The sequence below is a fragment of the Panthera uncia genome, chromosome E3 (genome assembly GCF_023721935.1).
Source record: "Panthera uncia isolate 11264 chromosome E3, Puncia_PCG_1.0, whole genome shotgun sequence".
NCBI lineage: Eukaryota > Metazoa > Chordata > Mammalia > Carnivora > Felidae > Panthera > Panthera uncia.
The window spans coordinates 15894878-15913918 of record NC_064815.1 but is presented as its reverse complement, the minus strand read 5'-3'; the positions used below and the strand labels follow the sequence as shown (position 1 = coordinate 15913918).

General features: G+C 55.4%; 1 protein-coding gene across 1 annotated transcript in view; it reads left to right on the top strand.

Annotated features, from left to right (window-relative positions):
• GTF3C1 (general transcription factor IIIC subunit 1) overlaps positions 1 to 19041 on the top strand; it is a gene marked incomplete at its 5' end in the record, with an annotated part of 57604 nt that overhangs the window by 19200 nt on the left and 19363 nt on the right. The window contains 15 exon segments of the mRNA XM_049639372.1: positions 2184 to 2320; positions 3384 to 3537; positions 6047 to 6150; positions 6904 to 7088; positions 8524 to 8802; positions 9048 to 9193; positions 9899 to 9996; positions 10497 to 10593; positions 10705 to 10882; positions 14138 to 14279; positions 14631 to 14766; positions 15279 to 15360; positions 15499 to 15687; positions 17388 to 17575; positions 17577 to 17645. Coding sequence (XP_049495329.1) covers positions 2184 to 2320; positions 3384 to 3537; positions 6047 to 6150; positions 6904 to 7088; positions 8524 to 8802; positions 9048 to 9193; positions 9899 to 9996; positions 10497 to 10593; positions 10705 to 10882; positions 14138 to 14279; positions 14631 to 14766; positions 15279 to 15360; positions 15499 to 15687; positions 17388 to 17575; positions 17577 to 17645 — 2184 coding nt within the window.

Genomic DNA, 19041 nt, shown 5'->3' with positions numbered 1-19041 from the left:
CTCTCTGTCTCTGTCTCTCTCTGCCCCTTCCTCACGCTCTCTCTCTCGCTCTCTCTCTCTCTCTCAAAAACAAATAAATAGACATGAAAACAAAGAGCCACAGCAACAACAAAATCAGTAACAGGAAAAGCGCTGTGCGCTGAGTGCTCGCTTTGTGCCAGGCGGTGGGCTAGTCCTGCCCAGGAAGTAACACGGTGCTCGTTTATACACCGCCTTTTTGCCCAACCAGAAAGCACCCGCACCGCTGTTGACACGGTGTTTTAATCTCCAACGACTTGCTTTCTTCACGTAAAACTTATTTTGGAGGGAACGTTCGTTTAGATTAGTGGTTCCCACTCTCGGCGATTTGGGCCCCCGGGGGACGTCTGGCTGTGGCTGGCGGAGACGTATCCTAGAACCTGCAGGAGAGCCCACGAGAGAGAATTGTCCAGCCCCAAATGTCAGCAGTGCCAGTGTTGAGAAGCCCTGCCTTCCGTGAAAGGCCAACGTCCTTTGCCATAAAAGGAAGCTAATTCTAAAATAGATAAAAAGAAAGCCAAAACTGCTTAGCACGTGCTGGTCAAACACTGTTGTGTGCCAGCGTCAGAGATGCGATAGAATCCAATGCTTTTCATTCGCGTAATTAGAGGGATTAGAAAGGCAGTTGACACGGGCCCACCGTTCTCATGATGCGATTCGGGGCATCTTGTGCCGTCCTTTGTCACTCGAACGTGCCTCATGCTGCCAGTGGCACCGCCTGGGCTCTGGGCTTCAGAAGCGCCCCGGCAGAGGACGGGGCCCCCAGCGCGGCGCACAGCTGTGACCAGGCAGCCATAGGGGCTGTTGCTGCTCTCTGAGGCCTCCGGACACCCCTGAGAGAGAAGTGTTGTCTCTGGGCTGGGACGAGACAGTGCAGGCCCCCCGGGATCAAGTGACTTGCACCTGCTCAGCGAATGGCACAGTGAGGACTGGAAACCATGTGTGCGGGGCTCCCCCCGTGCTGCTCCCTTCCTGGTGTGGACACCTGTGCTTTGGTACCACCCCCGCGGCAGAAGCACCCCCGGGGCACAGGGTGCGAACATTTTCCATGGGTTGTTCTAGAACCTTTCCGTGGGTTGTTCAGCCTTTCCGAGGCTCTGGGCGCCATAACTTCTCAAGTCCTGGTTGGGTCTGTGTCGAACTGAAGAAGCTGGGCCTGCCAGCAGGTGGATCCCAGAAGGTTCCGGAGGGTCTGTCTGCGTTGCTCACACCCTCGCCCCTGCTGCGCCTTCTGATCCGGCTCACGTCTCCGGTAGCGTGCTCCTGCCGGGTCCCAGAATTCCTTCGCTTGCTGCCCAGCTCAGCTCTTTCTCTTCCTCCCAGAAATCTGTTCCCAGAGTAATGGCAGAATGCTGTCCTTTCTACATCTGTGCTGAGAAGAGGGCACGAGCAACGTATCTGGAGGGCCATTGGCAAAGGATGTTCTTCACCATGCTCTCCAGCAGCCCCACAGCACGTGGCCAGTTTACTCATGGGTCCCCTCCCCCCAACCCCAAAATGTTTGCTCTGCAGTGCAGGGGAGCACCAAGGTCTTTCTCACGGGCCCCTTCTTGAATCTTGAGCCCTTTTGAGCCGGTCCCCCTTCAGGAAAGAACCGTTCCTCTCCCGAAGCCCCGGCACTCAGCCGGGAAGTGATCTGGAGCCGGTGGTCCTGACAGCAGGACATTCTCGTTCTCCTGAAGCGTCTCTGCAAGTGAGGAGCGCATCCGGCAAAACAGGCCCCGGGCCGCCACGGGGGTTCGTTTGCGCTGAGTGATCCGCAAGGAGTATGTTAGAGTCAGGATTTCCTTTCCCTTCAGGGGCACTGGGACTTCACAGATTTGATCCTAGGGCAGATGGCACAAGTTCATGGAAGCTCCTGGAAGACAGTAGCCATGAAGAGAGCTGTGGGCATTTTGGCAGGAATGGGAGACAGAACACGGATCTGTCTTCTCCCTTCGTCTGTCGTTGGGCACACATCCTGACTTACCTAGGGACAGCCTGAGTCCGGAAGCCTGCCTCTGCTTCCGTCCCATATTCCCAGAGAAACAAGCCCTCTTGACTTTCCTTCTTGAAACGTGGGCATAGAAATTCCCTCATGAGGCAAAGCGCACCCACAGGAATGGCGTCTGGCCCCTAACCTTGCCAAACTTGTTGTATGCTTGTCCTCTCGGTCCTCGCTCTAGGAGAGTGGCAGTTCCCAAAAGACGGGGAAGCACGGCCCAGGCCAAGACAAACCCCACGAAACCTACCGGCTGCTCAAACGCAGGAACCTGATCATAGAAGCCGTCACCAACCTACGCTTAATCGAGAGCTTGTTCACGTAAGGAGCTATCTGTCTGTCTGTCTGTCTGTCTGTCTTGCACTGACAGTAAATCTCAGGCCAGCTCGTTGTCACAAGCCACAGAAATGACCGAGAGGCATTGGCGTCTTCTGCTCTATAGACTCTCGTGGCATCCCTGCCTGGTAGAAAGGATTCAGCATTTGTTCTAGTGGTTCGGAAAGTGTAGGCATTGCAGAACATTGAGACGCTAGATGGGGAGAGAGTGACTGAGCTATAAGTGGAAGTTGGGGAGAGTTCCTCTCTTTCCTTGGAGGAGGGACTGAGATAACAGCATCAGCTTATGAACTTTTCTTAGGTCAGCATGGGGCCTTTTGTTCAAATGCAATCTTACATGGAAACAAAAACAAAGAGACGCGGGTGGAACCTGTGTGTTTGCGGTGGCTCTGTTCACGGAGAGGCTCTGCACTCTGGTGGGGTCCTTTAACCCACCATCACCGCTGCCTCCTGGGCGGCATCTTCAGGCTTCTGAGGCACCCGGCGTCAAAGCCACTCGTTCTCTAGGGAATGGGGAGACCGTGTGCAGACACTGTGGCCTCGTCTGTGCAGTGAGGGGTTTGGCTGGGCGTCCGAATGTCCTTCCGGCCCTGCCATTCGATGACCGGTGGGTGAGCTAGAAACATCCCTGTAGTGACTCAGTAAGATGTCTGAGGAGAGGAATCAGAAAGAGCTGCGGACCTGAGAGTGTCGGCGACAGTACATTAGACAATCCTTCGGGCCTTAAATTAACCCAAAGACGGATGAAGACATCTCCGTCGTGGCGCTTAGTGTCCCTGCCGTCATCGTCAGGTTCTGGTGAAAGGCTCAGAATGTGACGCTGCTGTGCTTGGCGGCTCGTCTTTAGCTAACTCATTTATCGCTAAAAGAGTTGACTGTAACGTGTCCAGAAGTCAGCCCTTCAATGGCGAAACCCCCCTCCGACTCTCCCCGAGTTTCTGCTGGTTACCACTAGGCAGGCTCTCAGCTGCCTGGGTTGAAAGGGGGTTGAAACAGATCTTCCTTGCTGATATTGGGAATATTAACTTCTTATTTTGTGACACCCCAGGATTCAGAAAATGATCATGGATCAGGAGAAGCAAGAAGGCGTGTCTACCAAGTGCTGTAAGAAGTCAATCGTCCGCTTGGTGCGGAACCTGTCCGAGGAAGGTCTCTTGAGACTGTACCGGACTACGGTTATTCAGGATGGAATCAAGAAGAAGGTACGCGTGGCTCTCCTGACGCCCAGCCCCGTGCCGTTGGAAGTTTCCTTGACCGGCTTCTCTTGTGCCCGTCAGATTTCACTTGTTCCTTTGCTGCCAGTAACTCAGAATTTCCCCCTGTGCCTCCCCATCTGGGTCACAGGGGCCGTGCCAATTTTCTGTGGAGGTTGGCCACTGAAAAGGGGAATAACTTGCTTGGATCTCAGAGCAGCACACTCAGGCCTTAGAGCAGGTGTCCGGCCCGCAGCCCAGCCTTGAACGACAGGAAGGCAAGTAGGACTCCCTGGAGCTCAGCAGGGCAGCGCTGGCCGACATCGAGCCACATTTAGCAGGTGGACATTTAGTAGGTGGAAGGTTTAGACGAGGCAGCAAGAACAGTTTCCACCGAGATCCAAGGAGACGTCCCCGAGGAAGCGAGTGCCGGGGCGGTTTGGCAGGGGAGCCATAGATCTTCTGTCTCAGTTAATCTGTTTCTGTAAGATTTAAAGTTTGGGGCCATTCCCCTAGCAACCGTAGCTCAGCAGCCCTGCTCATACTCCAAGGCCTCCGTTTTTCAGGGGCAGAGTAATTTGAGATCGCCCTGCTGAGCACGGGACCATAGAGAAGCTGCTGCGGGGACAGTCACTTGCACTTGCCTGACCTTGTGTTCTGGCTACGTTTTAAACCTCTGCCTTAAGAAAGCTGTGCCTTAATGTTTTGTTTCCTTAATAAGCTGGCAAGGTCATTTCTGGCTTTTTTTACTTTATCTTATTTTTTTGAGACGTTCGAGGTTTGAAAAACACAGAGCGATATACAAAGTGACGTAAAGCGTTTCTGCCATTCCAGGGTGGCAGCTTTCATCAGTTTTTATAACTACCATTGGGGCCCCTTGGCCTTACCTCCTCCTGCCCCCCGCCGGCCTGCCACTCCTTTCCTGGAGCGGGCAGGAGGTCCGTGTGCTGATCTCTGCCATCGGAGCACAAAGGCCCCCACCCCTCAGCAGCAGCACCTGCGATTTCTGTGCGTCGTCACAGAGCAGTTGCTTCAGATGCGGGCATCCTGCTTGGGACAGTGATCGAGGACAAGAACACCCCCCACCCACCCCCACCCCCAGTCTGAGAGTGGAGAGGGGCGGCTCCCACAGGTGCCCACTGTGTCTCCGGCTCCCGTTCGGCCTAGTGTGGCATCCACCAGGCGGTGTGGAGGCAGGGGTGAGGGGTGAGGGCGGGGAAGCACCACCTGGAAAGCGAAGGCGCCGGCACGGGGGCCTCTGCCGCGGGGCACTGCCGGTGCTACCGTGCTGGCGGCCGTTTCCCGCTGGGACGAGCTGCCTCCAGAATAAGCTTAAGTAGCTCAGCAGCTCCTTCTCTGGTTCACCAAGCGCACGCCAGCGGCAGGCTGCCCTCCGAGCCCCCGAAGGCACGTTGATCCCCCCGCGCACTCACACCCCTCTGCCCCGTGTGGCAGCGTCCGCTTCGGCCTTTGCTCCTGCGTCCTGTGCTGCCCGCTGGGCCTTCGGGGAGGTGGCTGGGCCATCCGGCTGTGGACAGTGGGGAAATAGGAATGCTTTGTATTTGCACCAGGCTTTTAAGTACACCGAGGTGTTACCTAACCGCCTCTTTTGCGCCCCACAAAATCCCAGAAAAGTTGGCAGGGCGTGGGGGAGGGGCCCCCATTTCACAAACGAGCCGCCCAGTCCCTGTGATCAGCCTCTCTCGGGGCATTCTTGGCCTTCTCGGCGTGAAGCCTGATGGCCAGAGTCCCACATTTAGAAGACCTTACCTTGCTCTCTCCTGCCAGTGTCAGACACGGAAGAGAAGCCTGGCTCTCCGGGGCCCCTGGCCCCAGGGCCCGCCATCCTGCCCGGCCAACGCACTCACACCCCTCTGCTCCCCCAGGCCGTTCCCATTTGCCCTCCTAGACAGCACTCACGAACTGGTAACCGCCCTAGCCGTTCAGCTCCAGTACCTTGGCAGAGGTAAAATAGCCAAAGCAGCTCTAAACCCTCTGCCAGTCGGTTTCCAAGTGCGCCTGGCAGGAGTCCCACGGTGGCACTCTCGGCGAGGGGAGATTAATGAAAGCTGCTTACCTTTTCCAGATGGGAGGCCTCAGGATTCACGAACAACTGTGGGAAATTCTCAGATAGCTGGGGGGGGGGGGGGGGGGGGGGGGGGTGGCGTCAGGAGCGGGCCACCAGGTAGCTGCGAGGCCCCTGGGCCGGGACAGCCCCGCCAGGGGACTGCAGGGCGGGTCGCTCCGGCTCCAGGCCAGAAAGTCCTCACCTGAGCAGAGCGGCACGCCACCGACGACAGAGCTTTCTCGCTCGGTCGCCGGAGGAGGGATTTTGATGCCAGAAATTGTCATGGCAGACCGTTCAGCAACACCTTTTGCTCCGGGCTTACACGTGTCTCTTGGAAGTGTTAGTGAAAGCAGGCACAGCCAGTGTTCGGCAAAAGGAACCGAGCCGTAGAGCTCCGTGTCCCCCGGCTCCCCCCCTGCCCTGTGGGACGCTGCTCCGCCCTCTCTGCAGGTGGACCTGGTCGTGCACCCGTCCATGGACCAGAATGACCCGCTGGTGAGGAGTGCCATCGAGCAGGTGCGCTTCCGGATCTCCAACTCCAGCATGGCAAACAGGCAAGTCGCAGCGCCCCGCGGGAATTCACAGGGAAGCCGCCTGGGTCTCTGTGGCCTTCCTGGAGCAGCTTTCACGAGCACCCTTTATTCGCACCCGTGGGAGATCAACACACTCACGGGCTTAGGAGCAATTTCTAGAGTTTTCAGAAAAAACAAAGTCCTCATTTCGTTCGTTCGACTCTGCCTCGCGGCATCGACAGAGCACTCCGAACCATAGGCCCTGTGTGTGCGAGGCTCGCTCAGTCCCCTAACGGCTCCAAATGAGTCCAGTTGCCTTTCTGAGGCCTTCTCTAATCTTGTGAAGTGTCTCGTGCACTGAGAAAACTCGGGGACGGGAGAAAATTCTTAGCCGGGTTTAACCTGGAGATGGCCGATGGGCAGGCAAAGGGCTCCGCGTGGATTGCGGGCCTTGGCTCACGTACTTTGAACCGGCTGCTGATTGATTTCCCATCACATCCCTTACCTCTGGCATTTCTGAAAGCGTCAGAGGACCCGGCACGTTGGGCCGCCTTTCTCAGAAGGCTGTCCTGGAGGTGGGGGCACACTCTGCAGGTCTCCACAGCCCTGTCGTCCCCAAACATCTCGTGACCTGACACATTTTATTCATGCACAGCACCTGCTTGGCTCCTGCGGGCAGCCAAGGTTGAAACTCCAGGGCCAAGTGGCTTCATCTGATCTGCCAGGACAGACCCTGTCCTTTCTCCCAGCTCTTGGTCCTCGCAGCAGGGTGTTGATCTTCTATTTGAACTGCAGGGTTAAAGTGGTCCAGCCTCCAGCGCCTCAAGCAGAAGCTGAAGAAGAAAGTCCAGAAAAAGAGGGTCCGAGCGGATCAGGAGACTCTCAGCTGAATACTTCCTCCAAATCAGAAACTGGACGGGTGAAAAAAACGGATGAGAAAATGGGCATCACCCAGCTGAAAAATTATCACCCTGTTGTAGGTAAAAAGCAGCTTCTCGTCGACGTCTGATGGTGTGTCGGTGGTTGGTGGTTGGCTGCATGATGGCGTTTGAGTCCCTTGGTGTTCTGCAGTCTAGCACTCGGCTAGAGTCCGAGGAATCAGGTTTGCGTGGCTAGCTGGGTCATGGGGGCTGGCCACGTGACTTCTGCTGCCGTCAATACCCCCATCTGCCAAATGGGCAAGGTCTCAGCCCCGTGGGCCTCACATCTGAGTATGAGACTCAGATGAAACTGTGCTAGATCCTAGCGAGAGGAGTTAGGCACAAAGATTCATTCTGCTCTGCATCCTTGGGCTGGAATATGAACCACATAAACCACAGAAAACCTCCGTCCCTCCCGACCCCATAAACCTTCTGGTAGATCTAGTCATTGATGAGTTTGAACACCGTGTCATTTTCCCAGAGTCTGTTCTCCGACAGGGTTGCCTCCTCCCTCAGCCCCTGTCGAGCCGCCCTAGTGTGAAAGTGTGCGGGCCCAGTGCAGGTGGCCAGGTACGCGTCACTCTTCTCCCGGCTCATGGGGCACGGGCCGTGGCCCGGTGTGGGTGCAGCGCAGCAGACCTGAGATCCCGGGGCAGAAGACAGCGTGTGTGTGTGTGTGACCTCCCTCGGTGCCCCACATCACCGCAGGAGGCCTGCCCTTGCTCTGCGGGTCCCGGGGTGTTCCGTGGTTAGCAACCGCAGTCCGTGGGAGCCCAGGGCCGGGGCCAGTGCCGGGGCAGCAGATCGGCCCATGCGCTGGCTACACAGAAGGCATTGAGCATGCTGCTCGAGTGGGCACGGTGGTGGAGGAGGGCCTCTGCCCGCTCGCCCTCACTCCCTGATCCTGTGGCTCCTTACTTTCTCTCCTGTCCTCTCTCCTTGGGAAAAGCCAAGGAGTACTTTATTTGTGTCAACAAAGAAACAGGATGCTTTCAAAGAACCCCGATGTGGGGGTGTTCTGCACAGCCCTGTCAAGCCCGGGTCCCCGTGCGGAGGCCTGTCAGGCTCTGTGTGGCGGTATCCTCCTCTGTCACACTCTGGCTTGCTCACTGCACTCTCCTCCTTCCTTGCTCCCCCCCACCCCCTGCCCCTGGCCTCTGGCCCTCCACGGTACGTGCCGGGCACACGCTCACCTCTGGCACCTTGCATTTGTCCCAGGGTGCACCTCCCCAAGTCCCTGCGTGTCCCCACCACCCCACCACCTTAGTTGCCCTCTAGGTGGAATTCTAGCCCTCCTCCCACGTCCCCACTGGTTCTCTGCACCGGCCATTTCCATCTGTCGTGTGACTTTAGTTATCTTGTTAATACCTAAAAAGTATTAGAAAGTAAGTTCTGTGAGAGTCCGAACAGCACTCACTGTGAGTTTGAGTGGACTGAACTGAAGTGAATCTGGGAGTTTTCAAGCATTCCCTCCCCCCACCCCCTCTTGCCTCAGTTCCAGGACTTGGCCGTTCTCTAGGATTTCTGCCCAAAATGCCTCGCCTGCGGGTGGTACACATGTTTCTGTGGTACCTGATCTACGGGCACCCTGCCAGCCATGTGCGGACAAAGCTGGGCCTTGGCAGTGAAAGAAGAATGGGAAAGCAGGAGTCAGGCAGGATGGGAGTCCGGCCCTTCTCCAGAAATTACATGGAGACCTCCTCTGATGCCCTGCCCAAGGACAGCCTAGGGGGAACCTTCCTGGAGACTGAAGTGGAGCCCCCCACGGAGAAAGGTGAGCTGTTGCCCTCTGGACGGGAGTCCTAATGGTTCCTCATCCTTCTCATCTGAACTGGCTGAATCCCCACAGCGCCCCATCAAAGTAGAGTCATAATCTAGACTTGATGAACCCGTGGGCCTCCTGCCTGACAAGTAGGGTTTTGCCCGAGTTTGTGGTGAGAGGGAATCCGGACCTACCGGGATGATGTCACCATCATGTCTGGCGCCCTGCCTGCAGCACTGACTCTGATTCTCTCCTAGTGTATGTGGATGAAGCCTCATGGATGCGCTATGTCCCTCCCATCCCTGTCCATAAGGACTTTGGCTTCGGCTGGGCTCTCGTCAGTGACATTCTCCTCTGCCTGCCCCTTTCCATCTTCATTCAGATTGTGCAAGTCAGTTATAAGGTACTGATGACTCCCAGGGCTATTGTGGGGGCTGGTCCCTCAGCCTAGACCAGAGGACCTACACTCACCTGGTCAAGGGAAAAAGTACTTCCAGATTTGTGGTTGTCTGGATGGACGGATGGAAGGAAGGAAGGAAGGAAGGAAGGAAGGAAGGAAGGAAGGATTGGATGGGTGGATGGTTGGGTGGATGGATGAGCGGGTGGAAGGAAGGTAGGAAGGGAGGGAGGCATGGAGGGAAGGGGGATAGATGGAGATGAGATGGATGGATGGAGAGATGGGATGGATGGATGGAGAGATAAGATGAATGGGTGGGTAGATAGGCAGACAGATAGGTAGGTGATGGAGAATGATTGGATGGATGGACAGCTTGGATGGATGGATGGGTGGGTGGGTAGATAGACAGATAGATAGGATAAACAGGATGGCTGGATAGACATAGCTAAATTATTGGCTGGATAGATGGATGGTTGCTTGGTGTGTCAAAGGAAATACTTGAAAGACTTAAAGTTAGATCAATTAGATATATCGAAAGAGACAGATAATTATGTTGTAGCAATATGCTTCTAGAAACTTGGTAAATACCAAAAAAGGAGAAAATAGGTTCAGAGAGACTGCTGCCCAGAAAGGAGTGGTGTGTGTTTTTTCACGGTTCTTGCAATTGACCCTGGCCTTGAGGGTAAGCTGATCTTGAAAATGACCTCTTAGGTAGACAACCTTGAGGAGTTTCTGAACGACCCTCTGAAGAAGCACACGCTGATCCGCTTTCTCCCCAGGCCCATCCGACAGCAGCTTCTGTACAAGAGGTAAGGTCCCTGAAAACGATGCGGGCTGGGTGACAGTCCCAATGGGCCCCTTGAAGTTAGAGTTCTGAATAATTGTTCACCAGGAAGAGAAAAAGGTTCTGCCCCCCAGCCTGTAAGGACTCGGGGTTTTCATTCATTCAGTGACCCTGTGAGCCTTCTAGATAAAGCACAGAGGCAGACGAAGTGGGGGCTGGAGAATTTTGTCACTTAACTTCAAGGTTCTTTTCAAGTAAAATCTGTCGATAAAGACTGCGAGGTTCGGAGTCGTTTTTTTTTTCCTTTGGCTAATGTTACTTTCTCAATCAAAACCCCATGTCGGATCCACGCTCCGTTGCCCTGGTCGGGTGCCGGGAAGGGGCTTCCGGGTCTCTGCACAGGTCAGGCCCCATGAGGTAGAAGAGGGCGCCACGAGCGAGTCCCACGCCTTCGCCCGACGCGGGCCGCCTGGCCACGGCCGAGTGTGCTGGCACCGGAACCCGCCGCTCCCCTCTGTTTTCCAGACGCTACATTTTCTCTGTGGTGGAGAACCTTCAGAGGCTGTGCCACATGGGGCTGCTGCAGTTCGGCCCCACAGAAAAGTTTCAGGACAAGGATCAGGTAACATGTCCTGCGCCCAAACGAAGGGGGTCCTGATGGCCAAGCCGTTTCCAGACAGCTGGCCGGCCGTGGTTCTGAGCTTCCCCCCTCGCCCCGTCCGCGTCTCCCTAGGTGTTCATTTTCTTGAAGAAGAACGCGGTCATCGTTGACACCACCATCTGTGACCCACATTACAACCTGGCCCGCAGCAGCCGGCCCTTCGAGAGGCGTCTTTACGTCCTGAAGTCCATGCAGGATGTGGAGAACTACTGGTTTGACCTGCAGTGCGTCTGCCTCAACACCCCTCTAGGTACCGTCTGTCGTTGCGGGGCTCCCTGTTCTCCCCGCTCTCTGTGCCATCACTGGGGTTTAGAGCAAGAAGAAACTAGAAGTCACCGCCGGTTTGCAAACTGTTCTCCAGAGACCTGGAGTGTCCTTGGGGCTCCCTTAGGAAGGAGGGCGATGGGCTTCGAGGAGGGGGGCCCCCAGGCCACTCTGCTTTGTCTTCATTCACTCGTGCATTCAGTAGGTGTTTGTTGCATACCTGGTGTCTGTCATTCCTGGGCCTGACCAGGACACACGCACCCCTGCCTTCCTGAGTCTTAGTTCTCAATAGAGAAGACACACAGATCCACGTCACTTGCTGAGACAGATGCTGCGGAGGAAGTATACGGGGGCGTGAGTGGAGGCTGTTTTAATGGGGTGGCATTTGAGCCGAGCTCTGAAGGCTGAGGCCGAGCCCAGAGCCGGGGAAGAACAGTACAGGCGTGGGAACGTCACGTGCATCATTGGGAGAAGCAAGAGGCTGGTGAGGGCGGGGAGGAGAGTGGCAGCTGCCATTGGAGAAGCAGGGAGGAGTCAGGACTCTGGGGGCCCTGTAGGACTTGGTACGGGGTTCGGGTTTATTCTAAGAGCAGGAAGAAGGGGCGCCTGGGTGGCTCAGTCGGTTAAGCGTCCGACTTCGGCTCAGGTCACGATCTCACGGTATGTGAGTTCGAGCCCCGCGTCGGGCTCTGTGCTGACTGCTCAGAGCCTGGAGCCTGTTTCAGATTCTGTGTCTCCCTCTCTCTCTGACCTTCCCCCGTTCATGCTCTGTCTCTCTCTGTCTCAAAAATAAATAAACGTTAAAAAAAAAAAAAAAAAAATTTTAAGAGCAGGAAGAAGCCGCTGGATAGTTGTAGGCAAGAAGTGACAAGATCTCTTCCATTTTTCAAAGCTCACCCTGGCTGCTGGGTGGGGAACGGACGGAGGAGCCCGAGAGTAGAAACAGGGCCGTGACTCCTGTCCCAGAGAGATGTCCACTGGTGACAGTGAAGGAGGGGGGCAGCTTGGCAGGTGTTTTGGAGGAAGAACTGAACAGATTGGGCCAGCAGGTCAGATGAGTCGGGTTTGGGGGTCAGGCCTTTGCTTGTGTCTCCTTCCTATCCCTGCCATGTCCCTTGACCTGTGTTCACCTGGCAGTGACCACTCGTGCATCAAGCATCGTCTCTTTGAGGAAGGCTTTTCAGCACCTTTATGCTGTCAGCTGCTCTTTCTGAGGATTCCTTGCGCACAGGAGATTTGGCTTCCGTCCCCACGGTGTCTCAAAGTGCCTGGTGCACGGTCGACGTCCCGTGAATGTTGGTTGACTAGATGGAGGCTTTGTGCAAGGCCGTAGACCAGTGCTCTTTCCTCCAAGCCAGTTTCCACCTGGTCTCTTCGTGCCACCTCTACTAGGAGGAAGGGCTGCCATGTCCGGTCTGAACCTGGGAGGGGAGCCCTCTTCCCTTGCTCCTGTCACAGAGCCGAAAGGTCACCATCGCACCTCACTTCTTGGAAAGCCGGAGGCCCAGGTCTGGATGGGGGCGAGGGGCTGCGGGGGAGCCCATGCCCCACACTGCACGCTTGAGTTTGGTAGATTTGTTTACTGTTGGCAGGGTGATGAACCCTTGCAGTGAGAACCTTTGATGTAATGGGTCCAGACAGGTTTTAGAACTCGTGTGTTTCATAGAATCCTCTGGCATTCAGTAAGCTAAGCTTTTACCATTTCAGATTTTTAGAGTGCCCTAATTCCTCTGCATTTTATACCCAGATAAAAATTTGTGAACCGGTATGTTATTTGCACCAGAGTTGTTGAGGCTTGACAACTGGTGAATTTCCATCCCTTTTAGTGTTCATGAGCAGAAATAGGGGAGGCTTAGAGTCCATTAAGCAGGCACCGATTGTCCCTTCGTTTAACAAACACTCGAGGAGGGGCGCCTGGGTGGCTCAGTCGGTTAAGCATCCGACTTCAGCTCAGGTCATGATCTCGCGTCTGGTGAGTTCGAGCCCCGCGTCGGGCTCTGTGCTGACAGCCTGGAGCCTGCTTCGGATTCTGTGTCTCCCTCTCTCTCTGCCCCTCCTCTGCTTCATGCTCTGTCTCTGTATGAAAAATAAATAAATGTTAAAGAAAAAAATTTAAAAAAAAACCACTCAAGGAGGTTCTGCCCCAAGGACTAAGGGGAAAGTACCATATAATAAGACATGAACCTCCTTCAGAGCAAGGGCTCACCAAGCATGGGTATGGGTATCACCAAACAGATTCACTGGGAGAGACTTAAAATGCAGATTACCGGGCCCTGTCCAGAGCTTTGGATTCAGCAGGTGTGGGGATGGCCTAAATCTGCATTTCGAACTCACAGCGAGGTGGCGCACAGGAGAAGCATTGCCTTAAGTCCTCCTAGACTTAACCAGCCATTCACATGCGTGACCTTGAGCTCCCCTGAAGACCTCTCTGAGGTTGACGTCTTCATTTCTAAGCCAGGAACACCAACAACAACAAATTATGGGCTGAAGCAGAGCCTGAACCCCGGGTCTTATGTAAACACCAGCGAGCAGTGTGGGGCATGGGCTCCCCCGCAGCCCCCCGCCCCCACCCAGACCAATGTCTCCAGTCGAGCATGTTGGAAGACCGTCTTTGGTAGTGTGCAAATCACCAGAATCTTCCTTTGGCTTACTCAAGCAACAGTTCGTAGCGGTTTGTTTTCTTGCAAGAAACACAGTTTTCTTTATTGTGCCTTTACAGAACGCTATTTCTCAACTGTGTTAATGCAGCTCCTGGACACTCAGAGAACATCTGGCTGTCCTCCAGACCCCACCTGGCCCAGGGACACTGCACTGAGCTATCTGCCCAGATCCCTGCTGACCCCGACTCCACCGCCCCTGCCAAGTGCATCATTTTTGCTTACCGCCTCCTCCGGGCTGGCACACGGGAGCTCCGTAGGCTTTCCCTGAGGAAGGAGGCCCCAGGGCTCCTCTGCTCGCGATCCCCCCACGGCCGTTGGCCTCTCCTGTTGCCAGCTCGCCTTCCCTCCCTCGTGGAGTTCAGCCAGAGTACAAATCCTTTACTCGGGTTCACAGCCCAGTGTTTGACCCCCTGACATCTATGATAACGCATTTGTACGAAGAGGGTCTACCAGTTTCAGAGCCTGTCCCGCGGTGGTGAGCGGAGTCACAGGAAGGGAATCTTTTGCCCGCGGCTGCGAGGCGGCCTGCCGGAGCCACGGCAGGACACGGTCCCCAGGGAAGCTTGCGTTTGCTCTCTCAGGTGTGGTGCGCTACCCGCGCATCAGGAAGAACGGCACCCAGGATGAGGGCACTGATGAGGAGGGCAGTCTGCAGAAGGAGCAGGAGAGCGCCATCGACAAACACAATCTGGAGCGCAAGTGTGCCCTGATGGAGTACAGCACGTGCGTCCCCGCACCCCCCCGCCCCCGCCCCCAAGTGCAGTCCCACAGGCTCCAGCTCCTGGGTGTCCGGCCACACAGGTCAGGCCGGGAGCGCCCACGTCTCTGGTGCAGAGACCCCTCTGGCCCCGGCCAGCCCTTGGCCCACATACTGTTAAAACAGAACAAACTTGGTTGCCACAGTTCAGCAGTTGGGAAATTTACGTAAAATTCTGGGGTCGGGCAAGCGTTTCCCTTCTGTCACGTGTTACCAAGAAGGTAAAAGGTAGTTAGGAAAAATACCTCCACCGTGTCGCGGGCTCTCTTTTCAGTTGCCAAGAAGGTCTCTCTTTCCGTTTACTTCCCACCTCTCAGGGGGAGCCGTGAGGTCGTGGACGAAGGCTCGATCCCCGGGGACGGGCTGGGAGCCGCCGGGCTCGATTCTAGTTTCTACGGGCACCTAAAGCGTAACTGGATCTGGACCAGCTACATCATCAACAAGGCCAAGAAGGTGGGCTTCGGGGGGTACGGGGAACACGCATCCCCGGGCCGCTCCCCAGCCGCTGCCGCAGCTGCCCACCCCGCCTGCCCTTTCCCGGCTCACTGTTTCTGATTTGGTAAAACCAAAGTTGACCAGAGGCACAAGTACTTATATCCGTATGTATTGAAGGCACATCAGGCCCTTTAAATACCTGCCTGGCCAGTGTTGTTGTTTGTTTTGTTTTTTGTTTTTTTCAATGGATTCTAACTGATTCTGTCACACGGACAGGTATTCCTTTTTAAAGAAGGAACAGAAAGTCCATGAGACACAGGTCATACATGAGGGAGCACGTGTGCAAGAAGCAAGTGGCTGCCCAGGGGAAGCCCAGCCCCAGGGGCAGCCCGACGGCTTCTGGAACGCAGCTGCACAGCCGCCGTCACCTCTCTGGCAGAGACCAGTACACCTCAGTGCATGTGACGCTCTGGGTCCCTGGGGATTCAGGGACGCCCCTGCTTCTTTCCAGTGATGCGCTTGTCTTTTAGGAGAACACTGCATCTGAAAATGGGCTCATGGTGAGACTCCAGACGTTTCTGTCCAGGCGCCCGTTGCCACTCAGTGCTGGAGGTACGTGAGCTGGGGGTTCACCTTGGAAACAGACACGGGACCGGCCCAGGCCACGTGACTGCCTACCACAGGTTCCATTCGGCTTCTGGCCTTCACGGGGCTCATCCTGAAATGCTCACCTCCTGTGCTTATTTCCAGGCAGTGGCAGGTTGAATATCTGGGGGGAAGCCAGAGCAGGATCTGAGCTCTGCACCGACAGGGAAGAGCAGTTCGAGATGGACCGAGAGCCCACACTGGACCGGAACTGGAGAGTGAGGGGTGGGAAAAGCCAGAAGCGGAAACGGCTGAAGAAAGACCCCGGAAAGAAGATCAAGAAAAAGAAAAAAGGTCCCGTGATGGTCGCTCGCGTCGGCTAGGCCTTGTCTTTGTACATTCCGACTCAGAGACGGACTGCAGTCTCACTGCGGCCGGGGCTGAGCTCTGCCCCCAGACCCGGGCTTCTCTTCTCCCTCTGTTTGTAGGGCTGACTGTGCACGGTCGCCGTCTCGTCCTCCACATCGAGCTGGCAGACTGAGAGATCCTCAAGCTTCTTACATGCTTCCTGTCTTTGTGTCTTATAGGGTCTTTCAGCTTTGTGACGCCCCTCAGTTCAATTTTCTAACTTCATCTCAACTGAAAAAACCTTAGCAAAAATCATTAGCAGAAATCCTCATCTCAACCAGCCAAAATCTTATTATTCTTTTGGTTTGGCTTTTGATACTTGCATTATATTAATCGGGGCAAAGTTCAAAAGTCACGTTGTGTTTTTAACTCAGAGGAAAGGTGGGAGTCGGTCAGGGCAGGCCTGCGGAATCTCTTCCAGTCTCGTGAGCCCCCTGGGTGTGTCTTAGACTGCTGTTTTGGATCCTTCCCCTGGGCAAGTATTATAGCGAAGGACAGCAGGAGGACAGTGAGGAGATGGGTGCCTGTGTTTTCGTTCATTTTTACATCATCTAAGTGGTCTGTGTGTCGTTAACAATGATCTGATAGCTATACCGTTTTCCGATGAGAACAGAATGTTTAAATGGGAACCTGTTTTCAGTGGTTTACTTGGCTGCTGTTTATAACAAATAGGCTTGTGTCCATTGGAAAGCCCCGCGCCCCACCCCCCTCCCCCCAACTTCAGCTCAGCCTATCCAGATAGGCATGGGGTCAGTTTGGCTCACAAAGACCTGAATTCATCACAAGGCAAAATCCGGTGGTGGTGTCCCGTGGAATCCCAAATGTTCTCACCCTACTTTTCTTCTGCCTTAATTTGGAAGAAACGTCCTAAACAAACAGTCTCTTGGAATTAGCAGCAGCATATGGTGTTTACCTTGTCAAACTGCCATGAGTCTACCCCGAGGGGAGGAGATGTTGAGAGAACCTGGTGGGTAAGAGCTCACGGTTCAGACCCTCTGTCTGCTACTGACTGGGCTGTGCGACTTTGGGCAAATTGCCGTGTCTCACCGTGTTTCAGAGTCCTCAGCTACGAAATGAGGATTATAACTGCCTCCTTATAGAGTTGATGCAAAGTAGCATTTTGATTATGGGTTGTTAATATGTAAACAGCTTAAACCAGTGCTTGGCATACAGTAAATACTCCATAATGTTGGTGACTGGCACCGCACGGGGTATTTTATACCCAGTCTGGTTCAGTCCTCACGGCAGCCCTGAAGGATGCGCCTTGTTGTCCCCATGGTGCCCCGGAGTGTGCCCAGCATCTCAGAGGTCGCCAAGCGGGAGAATGGTGGGGGCCCTGCGCATGCTCCAGCCCTCAAAGTGCCTACCACCGTGGTGGGAGGGATGGGACATGGGCTGCGTTCAGGCTGCCCAGCTTGTCACAATGAAATTTGACCAGAGAGAAAATGATAGAAGTGGTTAAAGTATCTATCTGTCAAGGCCCGAGTCTTTTGCGGTTAGTTTCTATGGTTCCTGACACAATGGGATTCTGGTAGCTGATAGCCTTGGTCAGATCTCACTAGCCAAGTAGGGGCCCTTCCCCTCCAGAGTGCCAGCTCCAATCCGGCTGTTAGAAGCTCCCTCTCTTCTCCCCCTGATATTCTTAGAAGAGTCCCCCAAAGAGAAAAACAGGAGGCTGCGTTACCACGATGAGGCCGACCAGAGCGCGCTGCAGAGGATGACCCGTCTGCGCGTCACGTGGTCCATGCAGGAGGACGGGCTGCTCATGCTCTGCCGGATCGCCAGCAACGTCCTCAATGCCAAGGTATGTGGCCCCCGGGCCCCCGGGCCCCCAGGCCCCTGCCCCTCCCTGGCCTGCCTCCTCGCTTTCCCTCTCCATCGCCAGCAACGTCCTCAATGCCAAGGTGTTTGGCCCCCAGGCCCTCAGGCCCCTGCCCCTCCCTGGCCTGCCGCCTCGCTTTCCCTCTCGTGGGGAGCTCTGTTCCCTATGTGGCCACACACAGACACTCAAGGCCCCTGGGACGCTCAACTGTTTTGCTTGGCCACCAGGAAAAACGTTTCCCAGAATCCCACAGATAAATATTCCCGGCCTTGCTCATTTCTTTCCAGCCTTCGGCTAACACACAAAGATCTTTGCCTACCTGCAGGCTAAACAGCTCGGCGCTGTTCTTACTCTCTTCACTGGGAACCTAACACTTTCTGCTCCCCTTCTCCCGCCCTCACCTGCCTGGAAAACTCCTATTTTTCTTTCATAACTGCTTATCATCTCTGGAGAGGCTTCATCGATCCTGCCAATTGGAAGTAATTAACGCGTTCTTACCGTGTCCTTCGCACGTGGACTTTTCACACTGCTTCTGTTGCTTCTGGCCCCTCTTGGCTTGCGGGAGTGGCTGCCGCTCAAGGCAGGGAGACCGCCCGTTTGTTTCGTAGCCACAGCCCCTAGCACGGTGCTCACCACACGGTAACCACTGGGTCGTCGTTCCCCGAATCCGTGTGGGATGGTGATGGTGGCCTCAGCCTGGCTCCCCGGCTTCCATGCCAGTCCCCCACACTCACGTCTTCTTCCCGGTCTGTGTCCTTGAACCCCGGCAGCTGGGGAGGGGCTTCCCATCGAGCAAATTCTTCCCCTTTCCTCTGATGTCACTGCCTCCAAGAAGGTTCCCCAGCCCGAGCCAGAGCTCCCCTTCTCACCATGTTCCCCAGAGTAGCCTCACTGACTCCTAGTCTGACTATTCCTGCCTCTTTGCCCAGCTCTGATCTTCTAAGTTTGCAGCAGGGTGTGGGGAGAGCCATCCAGGTAGGCGAACGTCCAGGCCGGCTGGTTCACAGAAGCCGCCAGAGGATGGGCTCTGCCACCGTGTAGTCCAGGGCCTCCTCCGGGTAGTAACACCACCGGCTTCCTCGGTGCCCAGGTTGCGTGCCCTGTCCTCGGGCGCATCGGCCAAGAGAAGCCCCGGTGGAGGTCCCCTGCCCAGAATGCCCTCTGCGTCAGGCCTGCTGGATCCCTTTTCTCGACCACTTCTCTAGATGCTCGCACCCCCCATTCCCTCCTAAGTTCCAGCCCAGTTCTTCCTCCAGGGAACAAGCTGGAGGTGACAGGCTGCCATCCCTGGTCTCTGTTCCTCGCCTCTGATAGCGGAGAGATGTGCCTGCCTCCACCCACCCTCCTTGCAGCCGGTGGGACCAGGAGAGCCCTGCTTGGTTCTGGGGCAGCAGACCCTCCCCTCATCTGCTTAAATACACACCACATTCTTGGCCCACCTCATTCTGGGGGCTTTCGGAAAATAACCTCGTGATCAA